This window comes from Ruditapes philippinarum, unplaced genomic scaffold (assembly GCF_026571515.1).
Source record: "Ruditapes philippinarum isolate M1 unplaced genomic scaffold, ASM2657151v2 ctg2367_1_1_1_1, whole genome shotgun sequence".
Lineage (NCBI taxonomy): Eukaryota > Metazoa > Mollusca > Bivalvia > Venerida > Veneridae > Ruditapes > Ruditapes philippinarum.
The window spans coordinates 302,803-329,313 of NW_026863802.1; the positions used below are offsets into that span (position 1 = coordinate 302,803).

At 32.7% G+C, this 26,511-nt stretch overlaps 2 protein-coding genes across 3 annotated transcripts in view; one reads left to right on the forward strand and one right to left on the reverse strand.

Moving 5' to 3' along the window:
- LOC132723375 (sushi domain-containing protein 2-like) overlaps positions 1-10,311 on the reverse strand; it is a 31,254-nt gene extending 20,943 nt beyond the window's left edge. For both annotated transcript variants that reach the window (XM_060708080.1, XM_060708079.1), the window contains exons 1-4: positions 10,153-10,311; positions 2,086-2,219; positions 1,055-1,444; positions 340-438 (exon numbers count right to left, since the gene is read on the reverse strand). In XM_060708080.1, coding sequence (XP_060564063.1) covers positions 340-438; positions 1,055-1,444; positions 2,086-2,219; positions 10,153-10,252 — 723 coding nt within the window. In that variant the 5' untranslated portion in view covers positions 10,253-10,311. The remainder of the gene's footprint in view (positions 1-339; positions 439-1,054; positions 1,445-2,085; positions 2,220-10,152) is intronic.
- A 2,269-nt stretch (positions 10,312-12,580) lies between these two features.
- Positions 12,581-25,811, forward strand: LOC132723376 (fatty acid hydroxylase domain-containing protein 2-like). The gene is made up of 8 exons (XM_060708082.1): positions 12,581-12,649; positions 14,858-15,011; positions 15,955-16,061; positions 16,802-16,917; positions 19,669-19,874; positions 20,881-21,041; positions 22,601-22,712; positions 23,095-25,811. The coding sequence occupies exons 2-8, from the start codon at positions 14,863-14,865 to the stop codon at positions 23,252-23,254; spliced, it is 1,011 nt and encodes a 336-aa protein (XP_060564065.1). The 5' UTR covers positions 12,581-12,649; positions 14,858-14,862; the 3' UTR covers positions 23,255-25,811.
- Positions 25,812-26,511: the final 700 nt, after the last annotated feature.

Consider the following 26,511-nt stretch of genomic DNA (forward strand, 5'->3'; position numbering starts at 1 on the left):
TAGATCACTATTGGACAAGTGTTATCAATTAAGCCTAGTTTTCATGCGCAGTACAAAAAGTCCATTGCTTTCAGTCAAACCTTGTTTTCATTTTCAGAGTCCCAGAAATTCAAATCAAATCCTTAACATCCTGAGGTAACAAAGTTCAGTCAAAGTTTTTAAAAAATCGGTCGTGTGAAATAAAGATGTCATTTTACATTGCTGAGTACAATACTGATTCTATTGGACTTAAACATAGCTACAAAAGTTATATTGGACTCGACAAGCGTCTCGTTCAATATAGCTTTGAGTATTGTACTCAACAAAGTATGATTACTCTCATATCATAAAGAACTATACCTGGGAATATTTTGACGGTGTCATATCCAGTCTTCCATAGTTAAAGATGGCGAACGACTGCCCTCCGTCCGTAATGAGAACAAGCTGGAACGTATTGGTCTACAAGAAATATACAAAGAAAACATAAAATCCTTCATTTATTGCACAAAATACATTTATACCGTAAATCTACATGGGACTGAAAAAGGTAGATTTCAGTTTCCCTTATAAAACATACATGTACATTAATAATGCAGTTTCTTCAAAACTTAAAAAAATCAAAAGCCTCTAAAGTCGCAAAAAAGTAAATAATCGTAGAGTACATTGAAATTATCCGATAACATTACATTGTTTTTAAAAAATAAAATTGTATGAGACAAAAGATTATAAGTTTTGCATTGTTGGTGTCGTAAAATTGTTAAGAAATTTATATAAACTTCATAAACAGTGAAAAAAAAATCAACAGAGAAATCTTATGGAAACCGTTCTACTTAACCAAACGGGCCAAAGCTGTAAAATTCATACATAATTAAAGAAAGAATTCAATATAAATAAAGCGGCTGTATTTTAGCTTTTTGCTGATTTCCATAACGTAATATCGATCTCGTTTTTAAACGCTTTATTCCTAAAGGTATTGGGTTACTTTTTTAGGGTAATACCATAAGCTTACTTAATTGATTTCTTTCAGATCATACATTCTTTTTTGTGTGAATTTATAATAAATCAGAAAACTAACCGGACATGGGTTCCTCACTGTTCCGGCACATTGGCCATCCTCAATTATGCGTGTTGATGTTACATTTTCCCACGTGATGACAATTGCCCAGCTCGGGTCAAAGTTCGTAGTTCCGACCACCTGTTCTCGAATATACCGACCAAGATTAAGCAGTTCTTGGTTATTTTGTTTGTCACGCATATTATCGGAAGTACTCTTGCTGTCGAAAATTCGATAAAACACGTGACCGGTGTAACCCTGCAGACTGTCGAGGGCCTGACCATTGTGATAGTAAGGGGTTATAAATGGCAGGTCAATGAAAGGCGAACCATTCTTCGCTGACCAGTCCTGGGCATGGTAGGTGACCGCAGATTTGTCAGTAGTAAACAAAACTAGACCATCTTTACTTATCTGAAAAACAAGATTACAATATAATTACAGTTGTCCCATGTTCAATCACGATCTATGCAGACCTTCTAATACTTTTTACAACGGCTATCAATTCATCATAAATATACAATGTGGCTGACTGGCTATACAGTCACACATGTTAACAAAGACCATCAAAATGAGAGGCCGAATATGTCCTTTAAAGACAAGTGGTCTTGATTTTGAGGTTTCTCTGTTCTTTATATAAGAAATCAGCCGTTTAAGGATTAATACGAACAAATCAATTTGAAGTTCGCAAGGCACTTTCAACTAGAATTATTACATTTTAATTTAAGTGGTACAATGTATTTCTACCTTAAAGTGAATATATAAAATCTCCTTTGGACAAATTATGAAAGCGCGAGGGAAAAGATGCAGTAGTACTTAGCCTGTCGAAACATAGAAATGAATTAATATAAGTGTTATGCTTGTTTTCCAAACCATATAAATATATATTTTAATGTAAAATGATACGTGTTTGTAAATTTTCTAAATAAAATATGTTTAAACTAAAACTGGATTTTCTTATGAATTTTCTGTTAGGTTACGCATATGAATGTAACATGTATATGAAATAAATATAAATTTTATTACTAGATCTAGAATAAGGTATCTAAACTTACAAAGAATTGCTTGTAGGATTTCCCTTCCAGTATTATAGGTACAGATAAATTCACCAAATGACTGTTTCGTTCACTTGGTTTAACTTCGTTATCCTGATATGACGAATTAAATGTGTAAAGTGGGGACGACACACCTGTAAGATTTTAAAAAATAAAGTTAATAATATATATATATATTTTATACATAACATTGATACAAGTAATAATATTCATTTTTGTTGTCAAAATATGAATTCCCAGAAAAAAGTAACCAATGAACGAGCATCTGAATATGATATTTCAACCGCTTTCCCTTTTTCTGCCGTCACAATAAGTAAACCCCAGCAGAAAAGAGTCAATCAATGGGCATGCTCTTGAGTGCGGGTAACTAATACTTGCACTCCAGTTAACGCACTGTGCATGTATATGTATACGATTTAACTCTGACACAGTCATTTTAAACAGAAAGGTCCTCAAACTATGATACAATATCGGTTTATTTATCTGAGATATTAACATTGATTAATTTGATTTTGTAATAATTTCTTTCATTAAACTGAGATATAAATGATATAAATGCTGATTAGCTTGATTTTAACATTTATTTATTTGAATTGACGAGATTGATTAATCTGATTTAATACAGGAGAAAGTTATTTGTAACGTTTCTGCAAATTACTTGTGTGGATATTTAGTGACTGTTTTTATATCGAATATATTAGCAAATACATGTATCTTACAAAATATATATCATTCAAAATATTGTATTCAATTAATACGAGTGGTGTTTCAGAATAAATGCAATTTCACTAAAAGCTCCAAAGATTCGAAATTTGCTCTAACATTTGTATAGTCTGGGAATAAGATTTAAAACATGTTTTGCTGGATGCATGTGATAAATGTACTTTCAGACATTCGGACCTAACCTAGACAGCACAGAAAAGAAATAGAAAATACATGGTTGATGTCGGGATGGAGAAGGTTTATCCGGTGAGCGAGAAAGTGTATCTTGGCGAGCTGTTGTGAGCCAAGATTCACTTTCGCACCGAACCAGATAAACCTTCTCCAGTCCGACATCAACCATGTATTTGATTTATCCTGCCTTTAATAATGTGGTTTAATTCGTCTTTTTCCCATCTATATGTAGTTTTGTTTTGCTCGTCATCATGTGACGTAATGACTGGAGATAGATAAGTTTATCCGGCAAGGCTTTATCCAGCTGATGATATTGACAGTATAGCAGGATAAAAGACAAACATGCTTAACAGTTACTGTATACGACAAAAAGTAGATATCTGAATCTATTCCTGGTGCTGAAATCTGTGTCCATTATTTTACGGGCCGGTTTGCAAAGGTTCTTTTTAACATAAAGTAAACTGGCAACTGAACTATTTTGGAGGCCAGCACTTGGCTAAGAACTTACAACTGTGCGAAATGCTTTGTACTGGAAATTATGTTCTATACATTGTCCAACTTTCAAATTTATTGTTTCGACATGAAAACAATCTCACTTTAAGCATTCTTTTGCAAAATGTGAAGCAACAATTGAACATGTATTATCTTTAAGGCGTCCAGATAAAAATATAGCAAACCTTTCCCTATACAATGGCAATACTTTGTCGCACAGGACAAGACTTATTTCAGACTCGTAAGTAGAGAATATACAATCAGCATTAGATAAAATGGCTAGTTCTCAATACCTGGTCCCGTGCGACTTTTTGCTTTTTCAATTCTATATAGTAAATGAAATTCTTAGTATTTTAAAGATGCTTATGGCGCCGTAATATGTCGCGACGACGCTTAATTCCCACTTACCGCTAAATGTCGCACTATTGTCACTAAATGTCGCACCTCCGCTAAACTATTTTGCCGTTAAATGCCGCTATGATTATGTTTAATGCCGCACCATTTCCCTTTACCGTTAAATTTTATAACACTAAGATTAAATGTCGCAATATCTAAATTCATGTTAAAAAACTGGTATTATGTAATGTAAGTGATCTGGAGACTAGCTATCTATCAAGTAGGAAATAATTTGCTGTGATGTACAAAACAATTGGTTGAAATTAAAGTCATCTTAGTCGGTTTTATAAATTGATGACCACAATTTATGGCAAAGAGTCAATAGGTGATAAAAGACATTTGTATACATTTTCCATTTAGCAACCCAGATGTCGATGATTCGAGCTACGACATATGCTTATATAAGATGGATCTAACACACCGAGTAGTTTATTCTAGAAAGATTCAATTAAAAATCAATTTCAGATCAGAATTTTCTATATTATGTGTCGGCCTTTCACCTACAAGCATGTTTGCCTGTAGTTTTATCGGTATAAAAGGTATTATACTACATGGGTTATCATTTTGCCAAATCAGATTACAGTTTTACAAATTTCATTGATGCAATCATCACTTAATGTCACGAATGCAAAAAATCAACCCAGTGTGTCTTTTTTAACGTGAAAGGTGCATCCAAAAAGATTTTTATTGACACGCAGTTACAGAACAAAACAAGATTCACAACGGCCATATTGTCCTTTGTATGTATAAAACATATTATGTCACTACTGTTGAGTTGAGTTCATAGATGTTATTCGTTATAGTATCAGGTAATGTGAAATGGAATTGAATTAATATAGACTCCGTCGGATGTGAAATCACGTTTACTGTGTCCGATGCACATTTTGCATTAACAATTTTTCCACCTTGAGAAAATATAACAAATGAAAGTTTAAAGGCACATGCTACAGTTACATAGACATAAAGGCATGTTGAAAATTGTATAATAGAATTTGTTTAAACTTTGGATGAGCTTTAGATCAAAAGCAACCACTGTTAACAACACTGCACCTTTAAAACTACTGGAACCGAAATGATTTTACCAGTATAGAGTTACAGGTGTGCCAGGCACATTCGTGCAGACTTACCCAGCGTTGTACTTACGGCTGACTCACTTAAGAAATTCCTATCTTGATATTGCTATATTGATAGGCAGGTCTAAAGCAGGTTAAGATAAGGCTTGTAAATATGTACAGTCTTACCATTGTCAGAATTGGTGGCTGCTCAAGTTTAATCTATTTTGTTCTTGCAGCCCATCACATTACCTTTTCTATTACAAGTAGATAAAGTCGAATGCGTACTTTGGCGAAAATCCCCCGAAGTAAATATTTGAAAACAATGTGTGAAACATCTCTATATAAAACGTTTTTGAAACGTTCATGTTTTGCAAAAGTACAATAATTATGTTATTTACATAAAATGAAAAGCAGAAAAAAACTTTAAACTCAAAATTTTCCAAGAAATAATATATGATCTTTTTAAAATTTCAAAGCGGACTTAAAAGGACGTTAATTGATTCCCCGCTTGGTTTGCGTTACTATTGTTGTATATAAACCAATTCAAGACATGTCTGTGTAAATAAGCCTTCTTAACTATAAGAAAATGGCTTAATTTTGAAGTCTGCCCTTCAATATAAGGGCGGACAACTCTTTGTCCCTTTCTCGTAAGAGAAGGGGAATCCTGTGATGCGTGTATGTGGTTGCACGGTCACTTTCCTTACAATATGTCCTCGATGCATGTATGTGGTCGCATGGTCGAAAATCTCTTATTAAATCATAACATTTTCAAAACTATTTTGCTAAGGAACCGTCTGGGACAAAATATTAATGTTCTTTTTAAAAAAAATGTTTAAATCGTAACAAGGAGTTTTAAAAGCCTAATTAGGACTTTTTCACTTTTAATTAAGAGCTATATAGGAGCGATAAAAGACCTTATTACAATATGTGTCTACCAGATACAACTAAATAGGAAAATATCTGGAAACAAAGTGATCCCTCGGAAGCATCAATCACAACAAAGTTACAAGATAATTGCAGACTCGGTTTAATTGAGTCTGTACATGAGGAATAAAGAATACGTGCAACACCCCTCACACCCCCCCCCCCAGCACCGGCTTGAGCGGTACTCAATTCTCAACACTTAATAGTGCTGGAATGAATGATCCCGAAGGACCAGAAAAATATATCAACACTGAAGTGAAGTACGGGGCAACTTTTTAAAGCTGCCACACAGCAAAATTACAAAAGAGTTGCAGACTCGGTTTGATTGAGTCTGTACATGAGGAAGTTTTACTTAGGAGAATTGAACCTTTAAAAAGATTTTAAAACCTTATTTTACGAAAAACAAAATATTATTAGAAGCAGAAAAATAAAATTTACTAGGAGGTGTTTCAAAAGACTAAATATGAAATAGAAACCTAATTTGAACTTTATACCTTCTAATTGGGAATTCAAGAACAAAATAAGTTTTTCAAACATGCAAAGGCCTAATTCGTTTTTAGACATTAAAACGTCACACAAACACAGTAAGGTCATATAGACATTTTCCAGCTTTTTGGCTGAGAAAGACGTCTGGTGCCCCTCCATGAACGAATGGGAACTTGGGTAGAACCCCGACGTTCCGGATAGCCGGATAGCTTGCTCACATAAAATAATCCTCAGTCCCTGGCGGGAGTTTTACCCACAGCGGTGAGGGAAAAGTAAATGGACGCTAGTCTAGTTTTAAATTTGCAAAAAGTATGCAAAAAAATATACTTAAAGATGAGTATTATATGTACCAATCATGTAGTTTAGTGGCATACTATACTTTAATCAATTGCTTTTACATTTTAATTTCAAACAAAATGAACATTTAAAGTGTAATGGTCTATGATGGAAAGTATGCAGTGCCATAGATATTTATGTTGATAGTATTATCATGTGTGATAACAAACCATGCAAGGAATACACGTGGATGTTGATAACATACTGTTCTGGAACAAAGTATTTATGTTTCATCATGTAAATGTCATATTAAAACATGTATAACAAGATTAACGTTTTTGATTATTGTTTAAGAAATATTTCGTAATAATATTCAAATGATATATTTCTACTGTTTATTTCTTTTCTATTTATTTATTTTTTATTTTATTTTTTTTCCTTAATTTTTTTTTTTTTTTTTTTTTGTTTTTGTTTTTTTTTTTTTTGTTTTGTTTTTTTTTTTTGTTGGTTTTTTTTTTTTTTTTTTTTTTTTTTGAAAATGTTCCCATTATATACCAATCCAGCTTAAAAGATAGTTTTCCATCTTGAGTCGGAAGATTTATCGAGACATTCCTGTATGTCCAAAATTTGCTAAATATGCACAGACATTAACTCAATGTTTACCACCAGATAACTTAATTTTATCACGAATATACATCTTGCGACATTAAACGGTAGTGTTGCGACATTTAACGGCAAGGAAAAATGGTGCGGCATCTAATTCTACTATTGCGACATTTAACGGAAGCAGATTTTACAAAATTAGCGGCGGTTGTGACATTTAGCGACAATGGTGCAGCTGCGACATATAGCGGCGTTGCGACAGATAACGGCGCCACAATGCTTTTGCTCTAGTAAAATATTCGGCTCGGGTTTTTTTTTTCAAGTGTCTTTAGTGTATACTATTTGGGGACGATAAAAACAACTTTTACAATGGATTTAGATATTGGAACTTTATGAACAGGCATCTTTGTTGCGAATATAGTATATTATCCATTATACACTTGTACAGGTCAATTATATAAGTTTCATTTATTCTAAAACACCCAGCAAATTAACCCAGCAAATTCTCATATCTAATGACAAACAAAAGATATGAAAAAAGATCTGAGTTTATAAAATAGCGACACAGTTGACTCATCACCATGTACAACCGGCAAGGGTGGGCGGAGATAACGGTGAACAACCTGTAGTGTACGGAATAGCATCTTGCATCATCAATCGTTTACACAAAAAAAAATGAAAATTATGCGTATAAAGAATGAGTCATTCTGTTCTACATATTTGAATGTCCGATATAAGATTAGTTTTAGTTATACATATATTAACAAAAATTCAAAAATATAAATGAAGGTATTTTCGTTTCCCATGCGTTTTGAACACGGAAAGGACTGGACATAGTGTTTAGAATGTGCAGAGATGTTGACGGTTGATCACGGTGGAAATGACACGGACATTTTGTATTGACACAATATTATTGATCAGTAAACTATTTTATCATGACTCGCTAAGCCAGGCATCTTCTTATCTAAAGTTTGTACAGATAATGGATAAGTCATGTTTAAATATACTCCATTAGCAGTTAATCATAAAATTTTTAACCATATAATATAAATATTTTAGACAAATAAAGATCACACCGTTCGTTTTATACCGAAAAAAGCGATTTTTTTTTTATTCTTTTTATTTATTTATTTTTTTTTTTTTTGGGGGGGGGGGGGGGGCACTGAAAAAGGCCTTAATTTTATATATTTTATGATGTAAAATGTTCTTATAATGTTGTAATGTTGCATTACTGTTATCTGTTGGAACTAACTATCGATTGTATACGTATAATGATACTTCTAGTATATACTTGATATAGTCTCTTATAATGCTATTGTAGAATGGTCATAATTATTTACTTTTTTATCAATTTTAATATGTTTTATGTATATATGTATGCATATGAAAGAGACTGAAATAAACTAATAAACTACGATATATACTGACAAATCAAGTCATGCTGACTTTTTAATTCTATAAATAGATTTCACATTTACTATTACATACTTGTTTTGTTTTAGTTTTACATGAACAGTAATTCTAAACAACAAACGCACAGAAAAAAATGCCAGAGATAAATGAGCCGCGTCACGACAAAACCAACATAGTACGTTTGCGACCAGCATGAATCCAGACCAGCATGCGCATCCGCGCAGTCTGATCAGGATCCATGCTGTTCGCTAACCAACCCTATTACAGGTAGAGAAACTGAAAGCGAACAGCATGGATCCTGATCAGACTGCGCAGGCTGGTCTGGATCCATGCTGGTCGCAAACCCAATATGTTGGTTTTGTCGTGACGCGGCTCATATGTTTTTGTTTTCTTTATAAACATTAAGTGTATGTTTACATAATGAATTGTGGTGTCACGTCAAAATGATTATAATTTGTGCATGCCCGTGCTACATCGTTTTAAGAGTATGCAACGAACATATTTTTTACTTTTTTATATATTACTTAAGTACCACAATATAACATGGCACTTTAAGCTGTGTGAGCTTTTAAGTCATGTAAAAGGTAGCACAAAATTTGTACAAACGTTTGATAAGAATAGATACAAATCTAATAAGATACCAAAAAAAGTAGATCAGAAATGGCGCAAGAAGTCACTGTTCAAGTTTTGGAGTTTTTAGGTAAAAGATGATATGTTTTATCTGCTGCCTACAGAGAGTGGGTCTACTATATTTCTGAATATATCAAATCACTGTTAATTAATACAAAATGACCCGCCAATATAGTTTACGCAGAAGAAAAAAAAAACATTTTTTTTTTCCATATTGACATAATACATAAATGATTTTTTTAAATAAAACAAGACAGTAAATATTAAGTAGACCGAAAACAAAATAATGTGCATGTATATTTAAAGTTATAAACTTTGCATATGACTAACTGGCCTGAGATCACGTGAACACTAATCTTAAAACAACCGAAAACAATCGTGTATCTTTATTTCAAAAGAACATATTTACGCGGGAAAATAATATTACTTTTTTCTTTAGATATATACTGCTTAAGTTTGTAATTTTGATAAAAAATGGTTAATCTGCTCATTTGATAGTAATTTAAGTTAAGATCTCGATATATCACATGTATATACAAATATGTCCCTGACATTGACTTAATTTAAAGATATCCTTTACCGAAGTCTATGTTAAATATACAGCCATATAATTTTTTGTCATTTATATATCAAAACAAATGCGAGTAAATAAGTATACAAAGTTACCTTTCATATAATTATATAATTATTTAACAAAAAGATCTGCAACAATCAATTTTAAGCAAAGAAGACGTCAATGTATTTACTTATGGGAAATAAATGGTAAAATAGTTAATTTGCTGCAATCCGTATCGTAACTGGATCACTATTATTTTTCCGTGTCTTAAGTCAGTCAAAGCTTTTACGACAACAATCAGAAATTTCAAGTCATAAATTATGGTTAAAAATAATCACCTACCTAGCATAGGCTGAATGAAAACGAAAACAAAACACATAAAAACTCCACTTAAATGTCTTCCATTATTCACCGCCATTTTGGAATTTGAAAAGCCGGACATTTGAGGGAGAGATAACGCTATAAAGTTGTGTTTGCATAACCTGTAAAATTGTTACAGATTATGATATCAAGGATAAAGTTTTGTTTAGAGGCCAAATGTGGGAAAACTATATCAATGTTTGTAATGTGTTAGAGATTGTTTTGATGCATACACTGCAGATGTAATGCAAAACAAATCTGCTGATATTTGCTATTGGTTGCGTGCAATTCCTATAGGTTGTTCCGAATAACTTAATGTATGAATGAAAGTAATAGAGGATATTGATGGGTGTCAGTTCAATACTGAATTTATTGCACGAGTTGAATAAAATTAATTTATGCAAGCCTCTGGCGAGCATAATATTATTTTCTTCAACGAGTTCAATAAATTCAGTAATGAATTTACAGGGATTTAATATCATTTTTATCACACAGCCAAAATAAAGACCGTTTAAATTGAAAAAAAGAGTCATTTTTCACTGACGCCTATAGTATAACGCGAACATTTAGCATGTCTTTACACATGTTTGTATAACGCTAATGACGTCACGTCAAAATATATGCACGGCCGTGCAATACCACATTTACGGAGTCGCGAAATCGGGACGGGTGTGTGATAAAAGTGGTTATGACTCCGGTTGTGAGGTAGACATGTCTGCCAGCAAGCATTTTAAAAGGTTTAACACTAGGCATAAATACCCCCGGCCTAAACTATATAGGCGGCGTCTGACAAGAGGTGCCCCCAACCCTTCTATAACATCATTAGATTTATTTCTCAACAATATACCGTCCCTAAGTGTTTGGAAGAATTTGAACTTTCTCCACTAAGTATTATAGGTCAGCGCGGCACATAATATAACGCAATAGTTCCTTAAAAAATACTTTTTATTATTTTTTTTTTACAAAAGAAAGATGTTTAAATATTTTTGAAAGAAATTTAATTGTTAACACTGAGTCATATATAGCTAAAGTAAATTCATGATAAAAAACATCATATTTAACACCTCATGCTTCTATTAACAGGAACACGCATATAAACAAAGAATATCGTAATCGCTGTTCTCAATGTGATCACAACCATTCAAGACATCGCTACAACACCTGTAGAAGGTGATCAAATTGATGCTATCCTGCTAGACATTGAGAACAGCGAAGCTTTCGATAACGTCCCTCATGGTACGTACTACACAAATTGCGCCACCAAAGAATGCATGGTCAGGTACTGAGCTGACTGGCAACAGCTGCCTGATGGTCATACCACGTAGCAAGCTGCTGACACCCGGAGTTCCACAAGGAAGTGTGCTTAGTCCCTTGTTCTTTCTCCTGTAAATCAATGAAAGTAGTTCGTGCTTCTTTGCTAAAGACTCATTACTGTAGATGGGAATCCGGTCAGAAGAGGGTAGTGCCACAGAGCAACATATAAAAAGGAGAAGTGAAAAAAAGGCTGGCAGATTGAGTTTAAACGATCTAAGTGTGAGGTTGTGCAGTTCTCCAGGGTCTTTCAAATTCTATTTGAAAGACCCAGGGTTCAAACGCTAAAAACACTGTGATGCTACATAATTATTTTACATATGACCACACTCTACAATAACATGTAGTTACCAACTGAAAATACTAAGAATAAAACTGTTCTGGAATCCACATGCTGATTCTACAGCCAAAAATGCAAGCAACAGCCCGTATCTTACCAGCTGTCCAACTAACATCCGGAAGCAATGCTACGAACACTTGAAATACCTCAGTAGAACGCCGTTTATAAAAGCCATATGTTGTAAATTTGATAGAAGATGGCGTTGATCAAGATGTTTCATGACCTGACTATGTATGATATATAAGTGAGATTGGTTTGTTGCCAGGACTATGTGCTTTGTGGGGGTTTAGACATTTCACGAGTTTCACTTCACCGAAATTGTCAATGAAGTGATGTATGTCTAGCAGGAGATGTATTTAGTGGTGGCATATGTGACTTTTCCTCTTATGGAACGCGCTACTAAATTTCTTTGTTCAGGATGGTGACTTATTATACCAGTTGTCTTTAGTATGAGGACACCACTGCTGCCGTATTGTTTACATGCAGTTGATGAAAGAACACATTTTCTATGATTTGCCTTCTGTGATAATGTCTTTGATCTATGTTGCACTCATGCTTCAAAATTCATCTCTTTTTGTAGCCGCTTGCTGTCTGCTTCGAATTATTCAGCACGATTATCTTTCGATTTCCTGGGCATTGAATGACAGCGACTGTATGATCAGTGTTAGGTCAACCCCGACAATTAATGTCATCTGACCGTACCAGTACCGGTATATTGTTACCGTGTGACAGCAGTTAGCTGATTTACTCGGTACGGTACGTCAAAGAACAGGAATAACCATCTTTGACAGTTTGACATTAGAAACAAAAGAAAAAACGTTAGAAGGGGTAATTTTATGTTTTTTGTCTACTGAATGCATGATATTTAAACATTTTTTTTAAAATCTTTAACAATTACACGAAGTTTTGTGAATTTAAGTCACATTTAAAACGTAAACTCTAGGTTATCGCGGTTGGTAGGCAAGGTCAAAATGTGTAACGATTGAATATCTTGTTGCGCATATTTTTTTCTTGACAATTTGATTGTGAGATTATTGTAGAATTAAGAGAATGAAGGATTTAATTTATTATTTTATTAATAACCATTGAGTTGCCAATTTGAAAAGTTCGTTTATTGCTTTATGTGATGATTGTGATGATTGATTTTAGCTTTTAGTTTTTAAACAGTAACTTGAGTAAGAAATAAAGTGTCAAATGTCATGACTGTTCAGCCTGGAAACAAAGACACCTCAGCCCTCGGACGCTTCACCTCTCTAAATTTGAAAAAAAAACTTCCCTCAGGACACTGCACCCAAAGCCATTTTTTGCAGACACTTCACCCCTCTTTTACGAAATCTGATTGAGACACTTCACCATGTTCACCTCACCCATTTTTTTTGTTTTGTGTTTCACATAAATGAAGGTTAAAAATTCGGCCCATTCCCTTCAGTAGAGTTTGAGATACCATCCTGCACACAGTCAATTTCATTTGTGCATCAATGAGTGTATTCTGATGACAAAGCTCCCAATAAATTATGAACATTTATATTAATTACATATAAATTGTATATAGTTTTATTTTTTTTAATGATTATTATAAAAGAAATTGTCAATACCTTTTCATCATTTTATTAGCTCGATAATTCAAAGAATAGGGAAAGCTGTCAATGTGCTCACCCAGGTGTTAGTGTGGGCATTAGCATCACACTTTGGTTCAGTTTTAATGTGCATTATTTGAAGTTGGTACATGTATTTCCAAATCTAAAAGGGGAACAATGAAACTTCTCACACTTATTTGAGAACATAATACAAGGTCAGACATCTAGCATCACAGACATGCTTCGCTCCTTTAAGCTACCAAAACTGGAACTCAGACAGACAGACAGATGTACAAATGCTTGGTTATCCCTTTTCTATAAGATTCATCATGATCTAATTGATATCCCCATAGCAGAAGATGTGGCACCCATTTCCCGAACATCACGCCATGGCAATCCCCTGTGTTATAGGTTATTCACAGCAATTTCAGACTATTATGATTTCTCCTTCTTTCCTAGGACTGTATACCACTGGAACCACCTACCCCCTGCAGTTACCCTACTCAAGAGCAGTTCAGTGCAACAATGGCTTGCATTGAACATATCTCACCCTATATAGTTTTCTTAACATTTTGATTCGTGTTTTTAAACAACTCTTTTACTCTTACAAGCAGACATGTCTAGGTCCCTATGAGGGTCTTGACATTAATGGAAGATAGATAGATAGTCCCTATCCAATTCCAAGGCCTATAACTTTAACATGGATTTTGACAGAATTAGGGCATTTTTTTTCAGCTTACAAAATTCTTTATTTAATCCAGACTCTTGTACTTAGAATAGTCAAGCATGATATGCTGTACTACCAACAGCTCTTGTCACTGTATAGGTTGTTTTGTGTTATCAGCTTGACCATTTTGAGAATAGGAAGATATATTGTTCTCACCCTGGTGTCGTTGTCAGTGTCGCTGTCACACTTTGTTTAAGTTTTTGTGTGCAAGATGGTAATTCCCAAATAAATGAAGGGAATGGGTTGAAACTTCACACACTTGTTCTATGTGATTAACTTACTTGATGGGCACAGGGCTCATAACTCTGAGTTACAGAGTTATGCTCCTTTTCATACTCTCAAGCACTGAGAATAGTCGAGCCCAACAAACATTTTTTGTTTTTGCAAGGAGCGATATTTCCCTGCTTGGCTTCTTATAAAAAAAATCATTATCAGCCACAAACAGTGTTTGCCTTAGGGCAATTTTCTGTATTTTGAATATACATTATTATATATTCCATAATAACATTAATGATAAAAAGGCAACAAACCAGGACAGTTTTTCAATACATGTTTATTGTTTTGCTTTTTTATAATATTAAAACACACTTTTTATAACTTACGGAAATCACTCTTGGTCAATGTAGGCACAGCTAGGTTTCAAACATTTGTAGGATACTAAGTTTATATGTATGTATAAACTTGGAGTGACAACTCCCATTTTAAATCAGTTTGTTGTTGTTTATCTTTCAGTGAAAATGGGAACAGAATGTATTACAGAACCAAGTGGGGCCAAGGAAACTAAAGGCCCAAAGTCTGTAAGGTTGTTGGACTCTGTAAAGAAGTATCTATTTGTGATGGGCTCATGTCTTCTACTGTTTGCAGCTGCTAGGAATTCATTTCATTGGTAAGGTGTAAACTTGGTTGAAATATTTTCAAAAATGTACATGTATTTCACCTATCATGTTTAACAAGTAAAATTTGAAAGTGTAAGTACATGTAAGTTGTGGCATTTGTAAGATTGAAGTATAATGTGCATGATGACAAATATTGTAACAATAGTAACTTTCAGTGTACATGTATTAAAATATAAAGTAAAAAATTCTTCCTCATTTAAACATATTTATTTAAGCTTGATCACGAAACAAGTTCTTGCAACTTATATTAATCACTTTCGAGTCCACTTCCTGGAACTAACCAGTACTACTGTCATATGAAGAAAGATGAGTGTGAACAATTTAGGGCTTGAACTCCATGATACCTGGGTTGAGAGGTAGACACCTTAACCATTAGGACTCATCTCCTTGAAAAAAATTCTTCTTAATTATGATAAATCACTTTTAACAACCACCAAGAAATTTCATTGACTGAGATAATGTAGGTTATGTAATATTCCAGAAATATATACTAGAAAACCACAAAAATGTGTGCTCAACGAATAATAATGATTTTGCAGTATATAAAAGTAAATAAGAATATTGATTTTCTTTGCTAAATTATATAAAACATATCATATTCAAGGTTATTGGAATTAAAGTTGCACAACAAAAGAACAGGCATTAAATTTGTTTTAAAATATTTTCAAGATCTTCAACTGTGACCAAAAGATTTAAAGGAAGATACATAGAACATGTCGGTGTAAAGTTACCTATCATTTACAAAAATAAAGGTTCTGATATGGAAATTATATTCGCATAATGGACCTTGTTTCAATTATTCTGTTGGCAGGTCCACAGAATATCATAAGGGAGCAAGTGTAAAATAACCTGTCATATACAAAAATAAAGATAAAGGTTCTGATATGGAAATTATATTCGCATGATTGACCTCCTGTTTCAATTATTCTGTAGGCAGGTCCACAGAATATGGGGAGCAACTGGAAGTTTGTGGCAGAGTTATTGGGACTTTATCTATGACAAGCTAGGCCGTGACAATGACTTCATGTTTTGTTTTGCAGGTAAGATCTATGTTGAATGATTAGGTGTAAATACTAATTAAGAAGCTGAAGGAAAAGTTGCACTCCTGTTCCAACAGCACAGTGTGTTGCTAGTTGCGGGTACATACAAGTAATTGAATTTTAAGCAGTCACAAGTCTGTTACTTAATGCTCAGTTTTGAATTTAAAGCTGTACTGTCGTAGTCTGTTATTTAAGCTCACTCCTGAATTTAATGCTGATGCGAGTCCATACTTAATGCTCCTGTCTGGAATTTGTGTCATAAGTTTAATAGGGTCATATTTTATAGATATTCATGCTTTAAAAATAGACACACTAAAAAAACCAGTGTAGAAAACTATCAATTTAGACACAACAACTCAATCTTATAGAAGCCTAAGGAAGTGTGATTTCTTTTTTTTTTGGAGGTGGGGGGGGGGATTTACATCTTTAAAAAAAGAAGCCATACAACATCATTTCCTGGTAATAAAGTATTTACCAGATCATTGTTTGTAAATGTATTTATATATAAACTAACTCAGTCAAACCTAACTATTATAATAATATGGGGTAAAAAGTATATAAAGAATAATCCCCTTGGTGAACTTATGTGAATAATCTAGATTTTAAAAATTCTAGAATATTTTATTTTTTTCATTGTTTTTTCAAGGCATTATTTTCAGTTTACTGCTTTTTGCACATTATTGGTTTTAACACTTGTGTACTTTGAGATAAAGAATAAATTTATTAACTAACTATTGCAGCAATGTGGGTTGTATCTGGATGTGTGTTTTGGTTGGCTAATGCATTCTTTATGATGCTGGATATAACTGGCATACCACAGTGTATAAAGAAATATAAAATACAGGAAGATGTCCAGGTCAGTATATTAACATTAAACCGGTCATACAACTAACCGAAATATTGAAATACTACAGAAATACCAGAATACCCAATAATAAATATCAGAAAACCGAAATACCCATTAATGATAGATTAAGGGAGCTGTAATACTCCGATATTTCTATTGAGCCGGAATACCGCAGGTTTTAATCAGAATAACATCTAATTATTGCTTTGAAATCGTGTTTTAAAACAGGCTGTTGAGTGGAAAACACAATCACTCCAAGACCTTGTATGCCTTGTACATGTCCTAGAAAAAGTTATGTTCAAAACACTGAGAAGTGCTTTATTTGAAAAGACGAAAACTATAGCAGATACACATGACAATCTGCAAGTTATTTGTCTTTGTTAATAACTCAAAGTAAGCCACAAAAAAACGGCAAATTGTTTGGACTGTACAGTACAGTCACTGACAATGAGACTAATACGAGAATTATGATACAATGTATTTAATTGAGTGCTTATTGATATATTAAACTTCATTACTATCGGGTATTTCGGTTTTCTTATATCTGTTATCGAGTATTCGGGGGCTTTTCCGGTATTCGGTAGTGTTTTGGTATTTCCGTTAGTCGTGTGACCTATGTTAAACCCTTTTGATGCATAGTTTTTATAGCTGTGCAATCATAGATAGAGTATTATTAGTATTATACTCAAAAATGTTGTTTATTTTGATTTAAATATAACTAAATTATCAGGTTGAATCAGCTTTATACCTGCTGCAAAAATTATTGTTTACATTTTAAAAATGAATGGTTCCAAAATGTTTGTATGAATGAGAAATTGTCTTAAACCCCAATGGCACATGCATGAAATCATTGCTAAATCATGTTAAAACTGTACTTAAAATAGAAGTATAATATTTTGGTCTGGAACATTTTTATTCTGTTTATGTACAATAAACATGTGTGTTAATTAACAGAGACATTCTTTTGCAAAAATAGACCCTAATATTTTGGAAACAATGCAATTTTACTATTGATTAATCCTAGAAAAATGTTTCATATGATGTACATGTAGCTTTATAGTCCCTTTAACAAATAAGAGTTCATTTCATTTAAGGATTTATTTTTACTTTACCTCAGTTTCCATGATATTTATCATGTAAATACTTTCCTTACTTATTTTTAGCTCGACTATTCGAAGAATATGAGAGCTATTGTAGTCGCCCTGGCGTCGGCGTCAGCGTCCGCGTCGGCGTCTGCGTTGGTTAAAGTTTTTTGTAAAGTCAAATATCTCAATTATTACTTGAGATATTCAATTGAAACTTACAATACTTATTTATAGTAACAAGGTACATCAGATTGACAAGTTGGATAACTCTGCCTACAATATTGACAGAATTATGCCCCTTTTTAACTTAGAAATTTTGGTTAAAGTTTTTTGTAAAGTCAAATATCTCAATGATTGCTTAAGATATTCAATTGAAACTTACAATACTTATTTATAGTAACAAGGTACATCAGATTGACAAGTTGGATAACTCTGCCTACAATATTGACAGAATTATTTGCCCCTTTTTAACTTAGAAATTTTGGTTAAAGTTTTGGTTAAAGTTTTTTATAAAGTCAAATATCTCAATGATTGCTTGAGATATTCAATTGAAACTTACAATACTTATTTATAGTAACAAGGTACATCAGATTGACAAGTTGGATAACTCTGCCTACAATATTGACAGAATTACGCCCCTTTTTAACTTAGAAATTTTGGTTAAAGTTTTTTGTAAAGTCAAATATCTCAATTATTGCTTGAGATATTCAATTGAAACTTACAATACTTATTTACAGTGACAAGGTTCATCAGATTGACAAGTTGGATAACTCTGCCTACAATATTGACAGAATTATGCCCCTTTGGAACTTAGAAATTTTGGTTAAAGTTTTTTTGTAAAGTCAAATATCTCAATGATTGCTTGAAATTTAAAATACTTTTTTATAGTAACAATGTATATCTGTTTGCAAAATTGCATGACTCTGCCTAAAATATTTGCAGAATTATTTGCCCCTTTGAAACTTACAAATTTTGGTTAAAGATTAAAGGTCTTCAAAGATATTTACTTGAAACTTTACACATGCACTTAGGGTCATAATTGGAGGGTCATGATTGTATGTCACTGACCAAGTTCCATAACTCTATCTTGCATTAAGGCTGATTCATATCCCCTTTTCTACTTAGTCTTTTGGTTAATGTTTACATGCAAGTTTTACATATCTCAATAACTATTAAAGATATTTATTTAAAACTTCACATATGCATTTAGGGTCATAATTGTAGGTCACTGACAAAGATCCATAATTCTATCTTGCATTTAGGCTGATTTTTCTCCCCTTTTTCAACTTAGAAATTCATGGTAAAGTTTTGCTTGTAAGCTGTTATCTCAATAACTACTGAAGGGTTTGTGCCTTTTTTGGGACAATTTTATGCATTCATAATAATAAAGCAGTGATTTACTTGATAAAACATCTTAATAACAAGCCTTTGTACCTTTTCTGTCAAATTTATTTATTCATTAGTAATTAGTATTATTATACTCAATAAAACACCCTTGTGACATTACTGTATAATTAGACTCTCTCTTAGGCCTATAACATGAATTTATAAAAAAAAATTAGCCCTTTTGTGAACTTAAAAAATTTAACATTATCAAGGCTCTTTTACTATCAAGCACTTAGAATAGTCGAGCGTGCTGTCCTACTGACAGCTCTTGTTTAATATATATTTTCAGATGGACATGCAACAGTTCAAGAAGACCATCAAGTTGGTTTTATTCAACCAGGTGGTTATAGGGCTTGTGTTTTGTTATGGTGTGACATGGTCATTCATAAAGCGGGGGAACTCAATCGGTGGCGAACTACCTTCCTTTCATTGGGTCTTGTTTGAAATTCTTGTCTTTTCACTTGTAGAAGAATTTTTCTTCTACTATACACACAGGTATGAGTCAGTGATTTAGAAGATGTCTTTTTATACACAAAGTTGAAAATGTCTGTTAAATATGTTGTACAATTGTCAGTATGAAACCTGCTACTTTCATACATATATTATCATTTTATATGCTCGAAAAACTTCTAGCATATTAAGTTATGCACCTGTTCATCCATCCTTCTGTCTGTAAGCATATAGCATTGTTTTAAGTAGACCTCTCTTAAAGTTGTTATGAATTTATTTTATTTATTTTATTAATTTATGCACTTTGGGTAAAAAATGCCTCAACCTTGGAGGTCATATAGTGTCATAAAGATAATTAAGATAAAATATTTTTCAGCTAAGTTTCTTGATCATTGGGTCTCAGTTGAAATTCTCAAACAAATTTACATTCGGCCATATATTGCCCCGCCTTTGTTGTGCTCTTGTTACAGTTGCTTTATATCTTAAGGTATTAGATGTCTTTATTAGTGTACCAGTTTTATACAACAACAAAGAATATGTTTTTTTATATGAAGAAAAGTCTAGCTAGTTTCATATTTTTCTTAGTTGAAAAGTACTAATTAAGAACAATATTTTTATAATAACTATTAATAAAACTAATGGCAAATGTCTTTGAAAAGATTATTTTGATTATTAAGATAGGTACTTGTTATTTTACATCAAAAAAAGAAGAGGGTGGGGTAAGAAAACCTGTTCGATTTTGTCATATAAAATAGGGGCATCAAAATATTATTTTATGATGACTATTATTATCATACAAATCTAAACATTAGTGAAAATATGAAGAAAGTTTACCATGCCATTTTCAAATTATAATCATTTTAAGTTGTTACCCTATCCAATTTCACACAATTCACAGTAAAAGTTATGCATAACACTTAATTTTTTCTTAATTCCAGATTTTATATAAAATAATAAGAAAAAATAAAATCTGGCCAAACAAAAACCCTTAAAGGCAGGAGATGTTGGTAAATCTGTTACAAATTCTTGTAATAATATTGTTGTTTTTCAGATTACTACATCATCCACGTCTGTATAAACATATTCATAAGAAACATCATGAGTGGACGGCTCCTATTGGTATTGTGGCTATATACGCTCACCCTATAGAGCATCTGTTCAGTAACATCCTTCCTCCAGCACTAGGACCACTTCTAATGGGATCTCATCTTGGTATGATATTATTATAGTAAATTGTATACTATATGTCATACTAAATATAGGAGATATTGAATGAGTGTAAGTTCAATACTGAATTTATTGCACGAGTTGAATAAAAATATATTATGCGAGCCTCTGGCGAGCATAATATTATTTTATTCAACGATTGCAATCAATTCAGTAATGAACTTACACGAATTTAATATTCTATTTATCACATACCCAAAATAAAGACCATTTAAAGTGTTTTGCTCCATTTTAAAGCTTTCAGATTAGCTAGCTATATAAGGTTATGCAATCAAATTAAATTCTGCTACAATGATTAATCAGTCACTGCCTCTTTTAAAAATCACTCGTCAATTAAGGGTTTGTATATACCTAACATGTGTTGTGATCTGTTGATTTATCTAAAAGTATCTAAGCATTGCTGGAATTCCAATTTGGGTTAATTTAACCATTAAACAATTTACCTTAAAAATTTCTATGTTGTATTTCAGATACACACATTTCAAGTGATGTACTTTCTAAGAAAAAATGTAATATAATGCATTGTTTCTTAAAACCTACTGTTATTGTGTCGCCTTGAAAAAGGCGACATATAGGGGTTACTTTTGTCGGCGGCGTCGTCGTCGGCGTCGTTGTCGGTGTCGTCGTCGGTGTCGGCGTCGTTGTCGGTGTCGTCGTCGGCGTCCCCTAAAGCTTGTCCGGAGCATAAGTCAGTCATTATAAGTCAGATTGACTTCAAACTTGGTATGCATGCTTCTCATAATGACCCGAAGTGCAGTGCACAAGAACAAGTACTCTGTACTCCTTATTTTTTGAGTTATTGCCCTTTGTTTATTTTCATACTTTATTTGTGTCCGGGCCATTTCTCCTTAAGATAAAATTTATGGACTTGAAACTTCATAGGATGATACATCTCATTAAGAAGAAGTGCAGTGTACAAGAACTGGTACTCTGCATTTCTTATTTTTTGAGTTATTGCCTTTTGTTAATTTTCATACTTTATTTTTGTCCAGGCCATTTCTCTTAAAGTATAAAAGCTATGGACATGAAACTTCATAGGATGATAGATCTCATTAAGAAGAAGTGCAGTGCGCAAGAACTGGTACTCTGCATTTCTTATTTTTTGAGTTATTGCCCTTTGTTAATTTTCATACTTCATTTTTGTCTAGGCCATTTCTCCTAAAGTATAAAAGCTATGGACATGAAACTTCATAGGATGATAGATATCATTATGAAAAAGTGCAGTGCCCAAAAACTGGTACTCTGCATTTCTTATTTTTTGAGTTATTGCCCTTTGTTAATTTTCATACTTTATTTTTGCCATTTCTCATAAATTATAAAAGCTTTAGACTTTAAACTTAATAGGATGATAGATTTTATTGATAAGAAGTGCAGTGCACAGAAACTGCTGATCTGCATTTCTTATTTTTTGAGTTATTGCCCTTTGTTGATTTTCAAATTTCATTTTTGTCTTTGCCATTTTTCTCTTAAACTATATTGTTCACAAGGCGACACATCCGACTCGCGGAGTTCTAGTATTAACTTTGCTGTGGTGTTATTTTCAGCAACTGCCTTACTATGGTTCAGTATTGCCCTGCTGTCTACAACAATCTCTCACTGCGGCTATCATCTCCCCTTGTTCCCATCTCCAGAGGCACATGATTATCATCATCTCAAGTAAGAGTTACCTCCCCTTTTTTTATAAAGCACCATTTGCGTCTTTGCAAAATAACCATAAACTAAAGATTGTCTGGAAAGTAAGTAATTTGCAAATTGATAAGTCCAAAAATAAATTAATTTGCTGCATTAATTCTTTGAAATTTAAATTGGTTTCTTGTAAAAGGTGCCATTAATACATATATTGCTCTGTGTGGATTCACACAAAGTGTGTGTTAGCAGATGTTAGGCCATCTTACATCATGTTAAATGATAAGTTAACAACTATTTGGGCTTTACCAATATATGGGGGAGAGATAATGAGGAATTCTACAGAGTCTTATATATGTATGGTATAATGTATTCATCAGTCATTTGTAATATAGCAGCTTTATCTTAACAGGTTCAATCAGAATTATGGTGTGCTAGGAGTATTGGACCGTCTTCATGGCACGGATATACAGTTCAGGAACAGTAAACAGTATCAGCGTCATCTGATGCTTCTCAGTCTGGTTCCCCTCTCTCAACAATATCCAAGCTCTCCTAAAAAGAAACCAGAATAAAGCGGATTTTCTGTCTATTTTTAGCCATGCTGATTTTCTGTCTCTTTTTGCCATGCTGATTTTCTGTCTATTTTTAGCCATGCTGATTTTCTGTCTATTTTTAGCCATGCAGAAGTATTGTGTCAGTATTAGGATAACCCTATTTTTACCTCTTTTTTTTGTCTCTCTGAAAGGGAAGTTCCTATTTGAATTTCTATTTTTAGCTTCAGTTTGGTAATAATCACATGACAGGCTTAAATTCTTTTTGGCATTTTTGGAAAATTCACAGAAAGATTTAAGTAGGTCTCAGGAAACTATATTATTTGTCAGAACTATATCAATAGATGTCAAATTGATATCATTTAATGACATCAAACTTTGGACAGCAATATTATTGTTGCATTGAATATCCTAACAAACAGTGCAGACCATACAGATGTCGAAGGTGTGCCAGATGACTTTGGTCTGCACTGGTCACATGGGTAGAACCAGTTGCCAGCATATAATAATAAGGCTAAGAGATGGGAACAGAAAATACAGAGATTTTATTTGACGTATATGTCAGTATATCATATCCCCTTAATACATGAACATGTAAAAAGAGTTGAAATAAAATTCTCACAGATTATTAATATTACATTTCTTTGAGACAGGGAGGATAAAATTTGTGAGACACAGTTTGTATGTCGTTTTTAAATATTTTAGGGAGATGAATAACATACAAATATTAAATGGAGAAGTTTATTTATAGTTTACTGTTTTTGTTGACCTTTATTTTGATCATTGTTAGTCAAAATGAGTGATTTGTTAGTGTACTTGTTGTGACAGATGTTAGAGATTGTGTCTTTGTGTTTTATTTATATTTATTGTGTTTAGTTTTTATCACAAAATGAAGGTTTTTTTCAATTTCTGTTGAAAGAAAAATGAGAATGAGGTCAAATAAGGTGAAGGTCACTGAATGAGGTCAGGTAAAGTGAAGGTCAATGAATGAGGTCAGTTAAAGTGAAGGTCACTGAATGAGGTCAATTAAAGTGAAGGTCACTGAATGAGGTCAGGCAAAGTGAAGGTCAATGACTTTTGGTTTACATGTTCTTCATAACTGTAGGTTAAAATTAAGATCTAGAAGTTAATAAAGTTCTGCCTGCCCCTGTGCCCACTCTATGCCTGAAATTAAACTTGGAGGTGAAGCTTTTGGAAGTTAGCAAATCAGGACAGCTAGACACTTATATAATGTTGTAAAATATGTGATAATTATGTGACTAAAATTCTACACATCAAGCTTTCTTCACTCTATAAAAAAAATTGATTATCTGACAACTTGGTGGGCATTATTGAAACATTTTGGGACCTCTTTTGTAAAGAATTATACTAACAATTCAGTTTTGTTTTAGTTTGAATTAAATAACACATCTATTAAAAAAAACACACTTTTGCGTAGGATATTTTATGACCTTGTTTAAATAGTACATATTTTACTCTGTGATCTAATTCAGAACAAACCTGTTCATTTTGTGTATTTACTTTCATGATTTTTTGTTATTTACAAAACTTGTGATTAATAGTGGATCAGAATCTCTCTTAGTTAATTTTTACATGTCTATATATATATATATGTAGTTTTATATTTTTTTTTTCAATCATTCACATTTTTTGTTTTTCTTAATATTTTTGTTTTGTATTTCATTATTTTATTTCTGTTTCATCAGTCAAACTTTGTTAATATTCATGGGGTTTTTTTTCAGTATTTTTTTTCATTTCTATTTTATTAACTTAAAGACAAATTTTAATGTGCCAGTATCCCCTTTGTTTTTTTAAATAAATAGTTTTGAAAACAAAAAATATAACCGTAACATACAGAATTGACAACAGATTTTATTTTTGGACTTTTACAATAGGTAAGTGCAGTTTGCTGTCCCTTTGTCTCTTGCAGCTAACTGGTTTGGGTTCAAATCCCACAGTAGCTGTAAAATTCTTTTATTTAAGGAACTTATGCAGTCAGCTTTTTGTAGAGTTGGTGGTTTTGCTCAGCCAAAATGAAAGCATGAATGGGCAAATGAGGTCTACCCATACCATATTAACAGTGTTAGTGTGAGACTTAAAGGAACTCCTCTGAGGCCCGAAAGTCTAGAAACATCAAATTTGAATTTCTTAAATCACCCGGCTGGGGAACTTAAAACATAACAATTGGCAAAAGATTATTAAGAAATAAACCCATAAATATATTGTGTATCTTAATTTTGAGTTATACTTACATGTAGTCTGAATGAAAAGCATTGCAATGCTTTTCAGTTTTATGTCATTTTTCACAATTAGAATTATTATGCTGGAAAAACTGAGTGAGCAAATGATCTGAAATTTGGCACACAAGGTATTGATCTAGACCTACATCAAAATGAAATGGAGCATAAATCTCAAAAATTATTTACAGTTCCGTCATATAAAAAACCTCAGAAGTGTACATTTAAAACTAAAACTAGCAAAAAATTACAATTAAAAGAATATTAGAGAAATCATTCACTGTGTACAATGTACATTAAATAGAGGATATCTGTTTGTTTTGCATTAAAGATCGAATATATTTCACCACAGATGCTTGAAATTCTATCAATAATTGCTCAAAAGTCTGATTTAAAAAAAAAATCCATACCTATATATAAAAAAATATATAGGTATGGATTTTTTTTTTAAATCAGACTTTTGAGCAATTATTGATAGAATTTCAAGCTCCTGTGATTTTACTGAGTATTTTCATGTGTGGCAAATTTTCTTGAGCTTACAATTAAGCACTTTTTACTCCTGACACAGTGTATATTTAATGATATTTCCTCTTACTTGCGATATGTTATTTTCATCTGCATTTGAATATATTCTGGCTACTGTGAAAATAATATTTTATAATTTCACTGTGAAATTATAAAGATAAAATTTCATTGTCTACTGAAGACCATGTGATAAATGTACATGTATATTATTTTTATTTTTATTACACAGAGATAGATACTTGTACTGGCATGAATTGGTTCCTCTTTGAGACACAGTCCTTAATTGACAATGTGGGTTTTCCCAAGCTAATCCCCTGGTACAAACAAACTTTTACTGTTATAGCTTCAGGGTGCTCTATCAGTCACAATAGAGACTAGTCAACCTGTTGCGCTTGTTTTTTATGCCCCCAGGCATATAGTGATTGAACCGTCCGTCTGTCCGTACGAGGTTAACCTAGAACGGCAAGTTGGATTTTTCTTATGTTCTACCTGTACCAATGGCTTCTAAGTTTACAC

What these genes read in the sequence shown, in the direction of transcription:
- LOC132723376 (XM_060708082.1), top strand. Translation starts at nt 14,863, where the DNA reads ATGGGAACAGAATGTATTACAGAACCAAGTGGGGCCAAGGAAACTAAA. An exon ending in TTCTTCTACTATACACACAG is followed by an intron (nt 19,875 to 20,880) that starts GTATGAGTCAGT and finishes GTTGTTTTTCAG; the next exon opens with ATTACTACATCATCCACGTC. An exon ending in TCTAATGGGATCTCATCTTG is followed by an intron (nt 21,042 to 22,600) that starts GTATGATATTAT and finishes TGTTATTTTCAG; the next exon opens with CAACTGCCTTACTATGGTTC.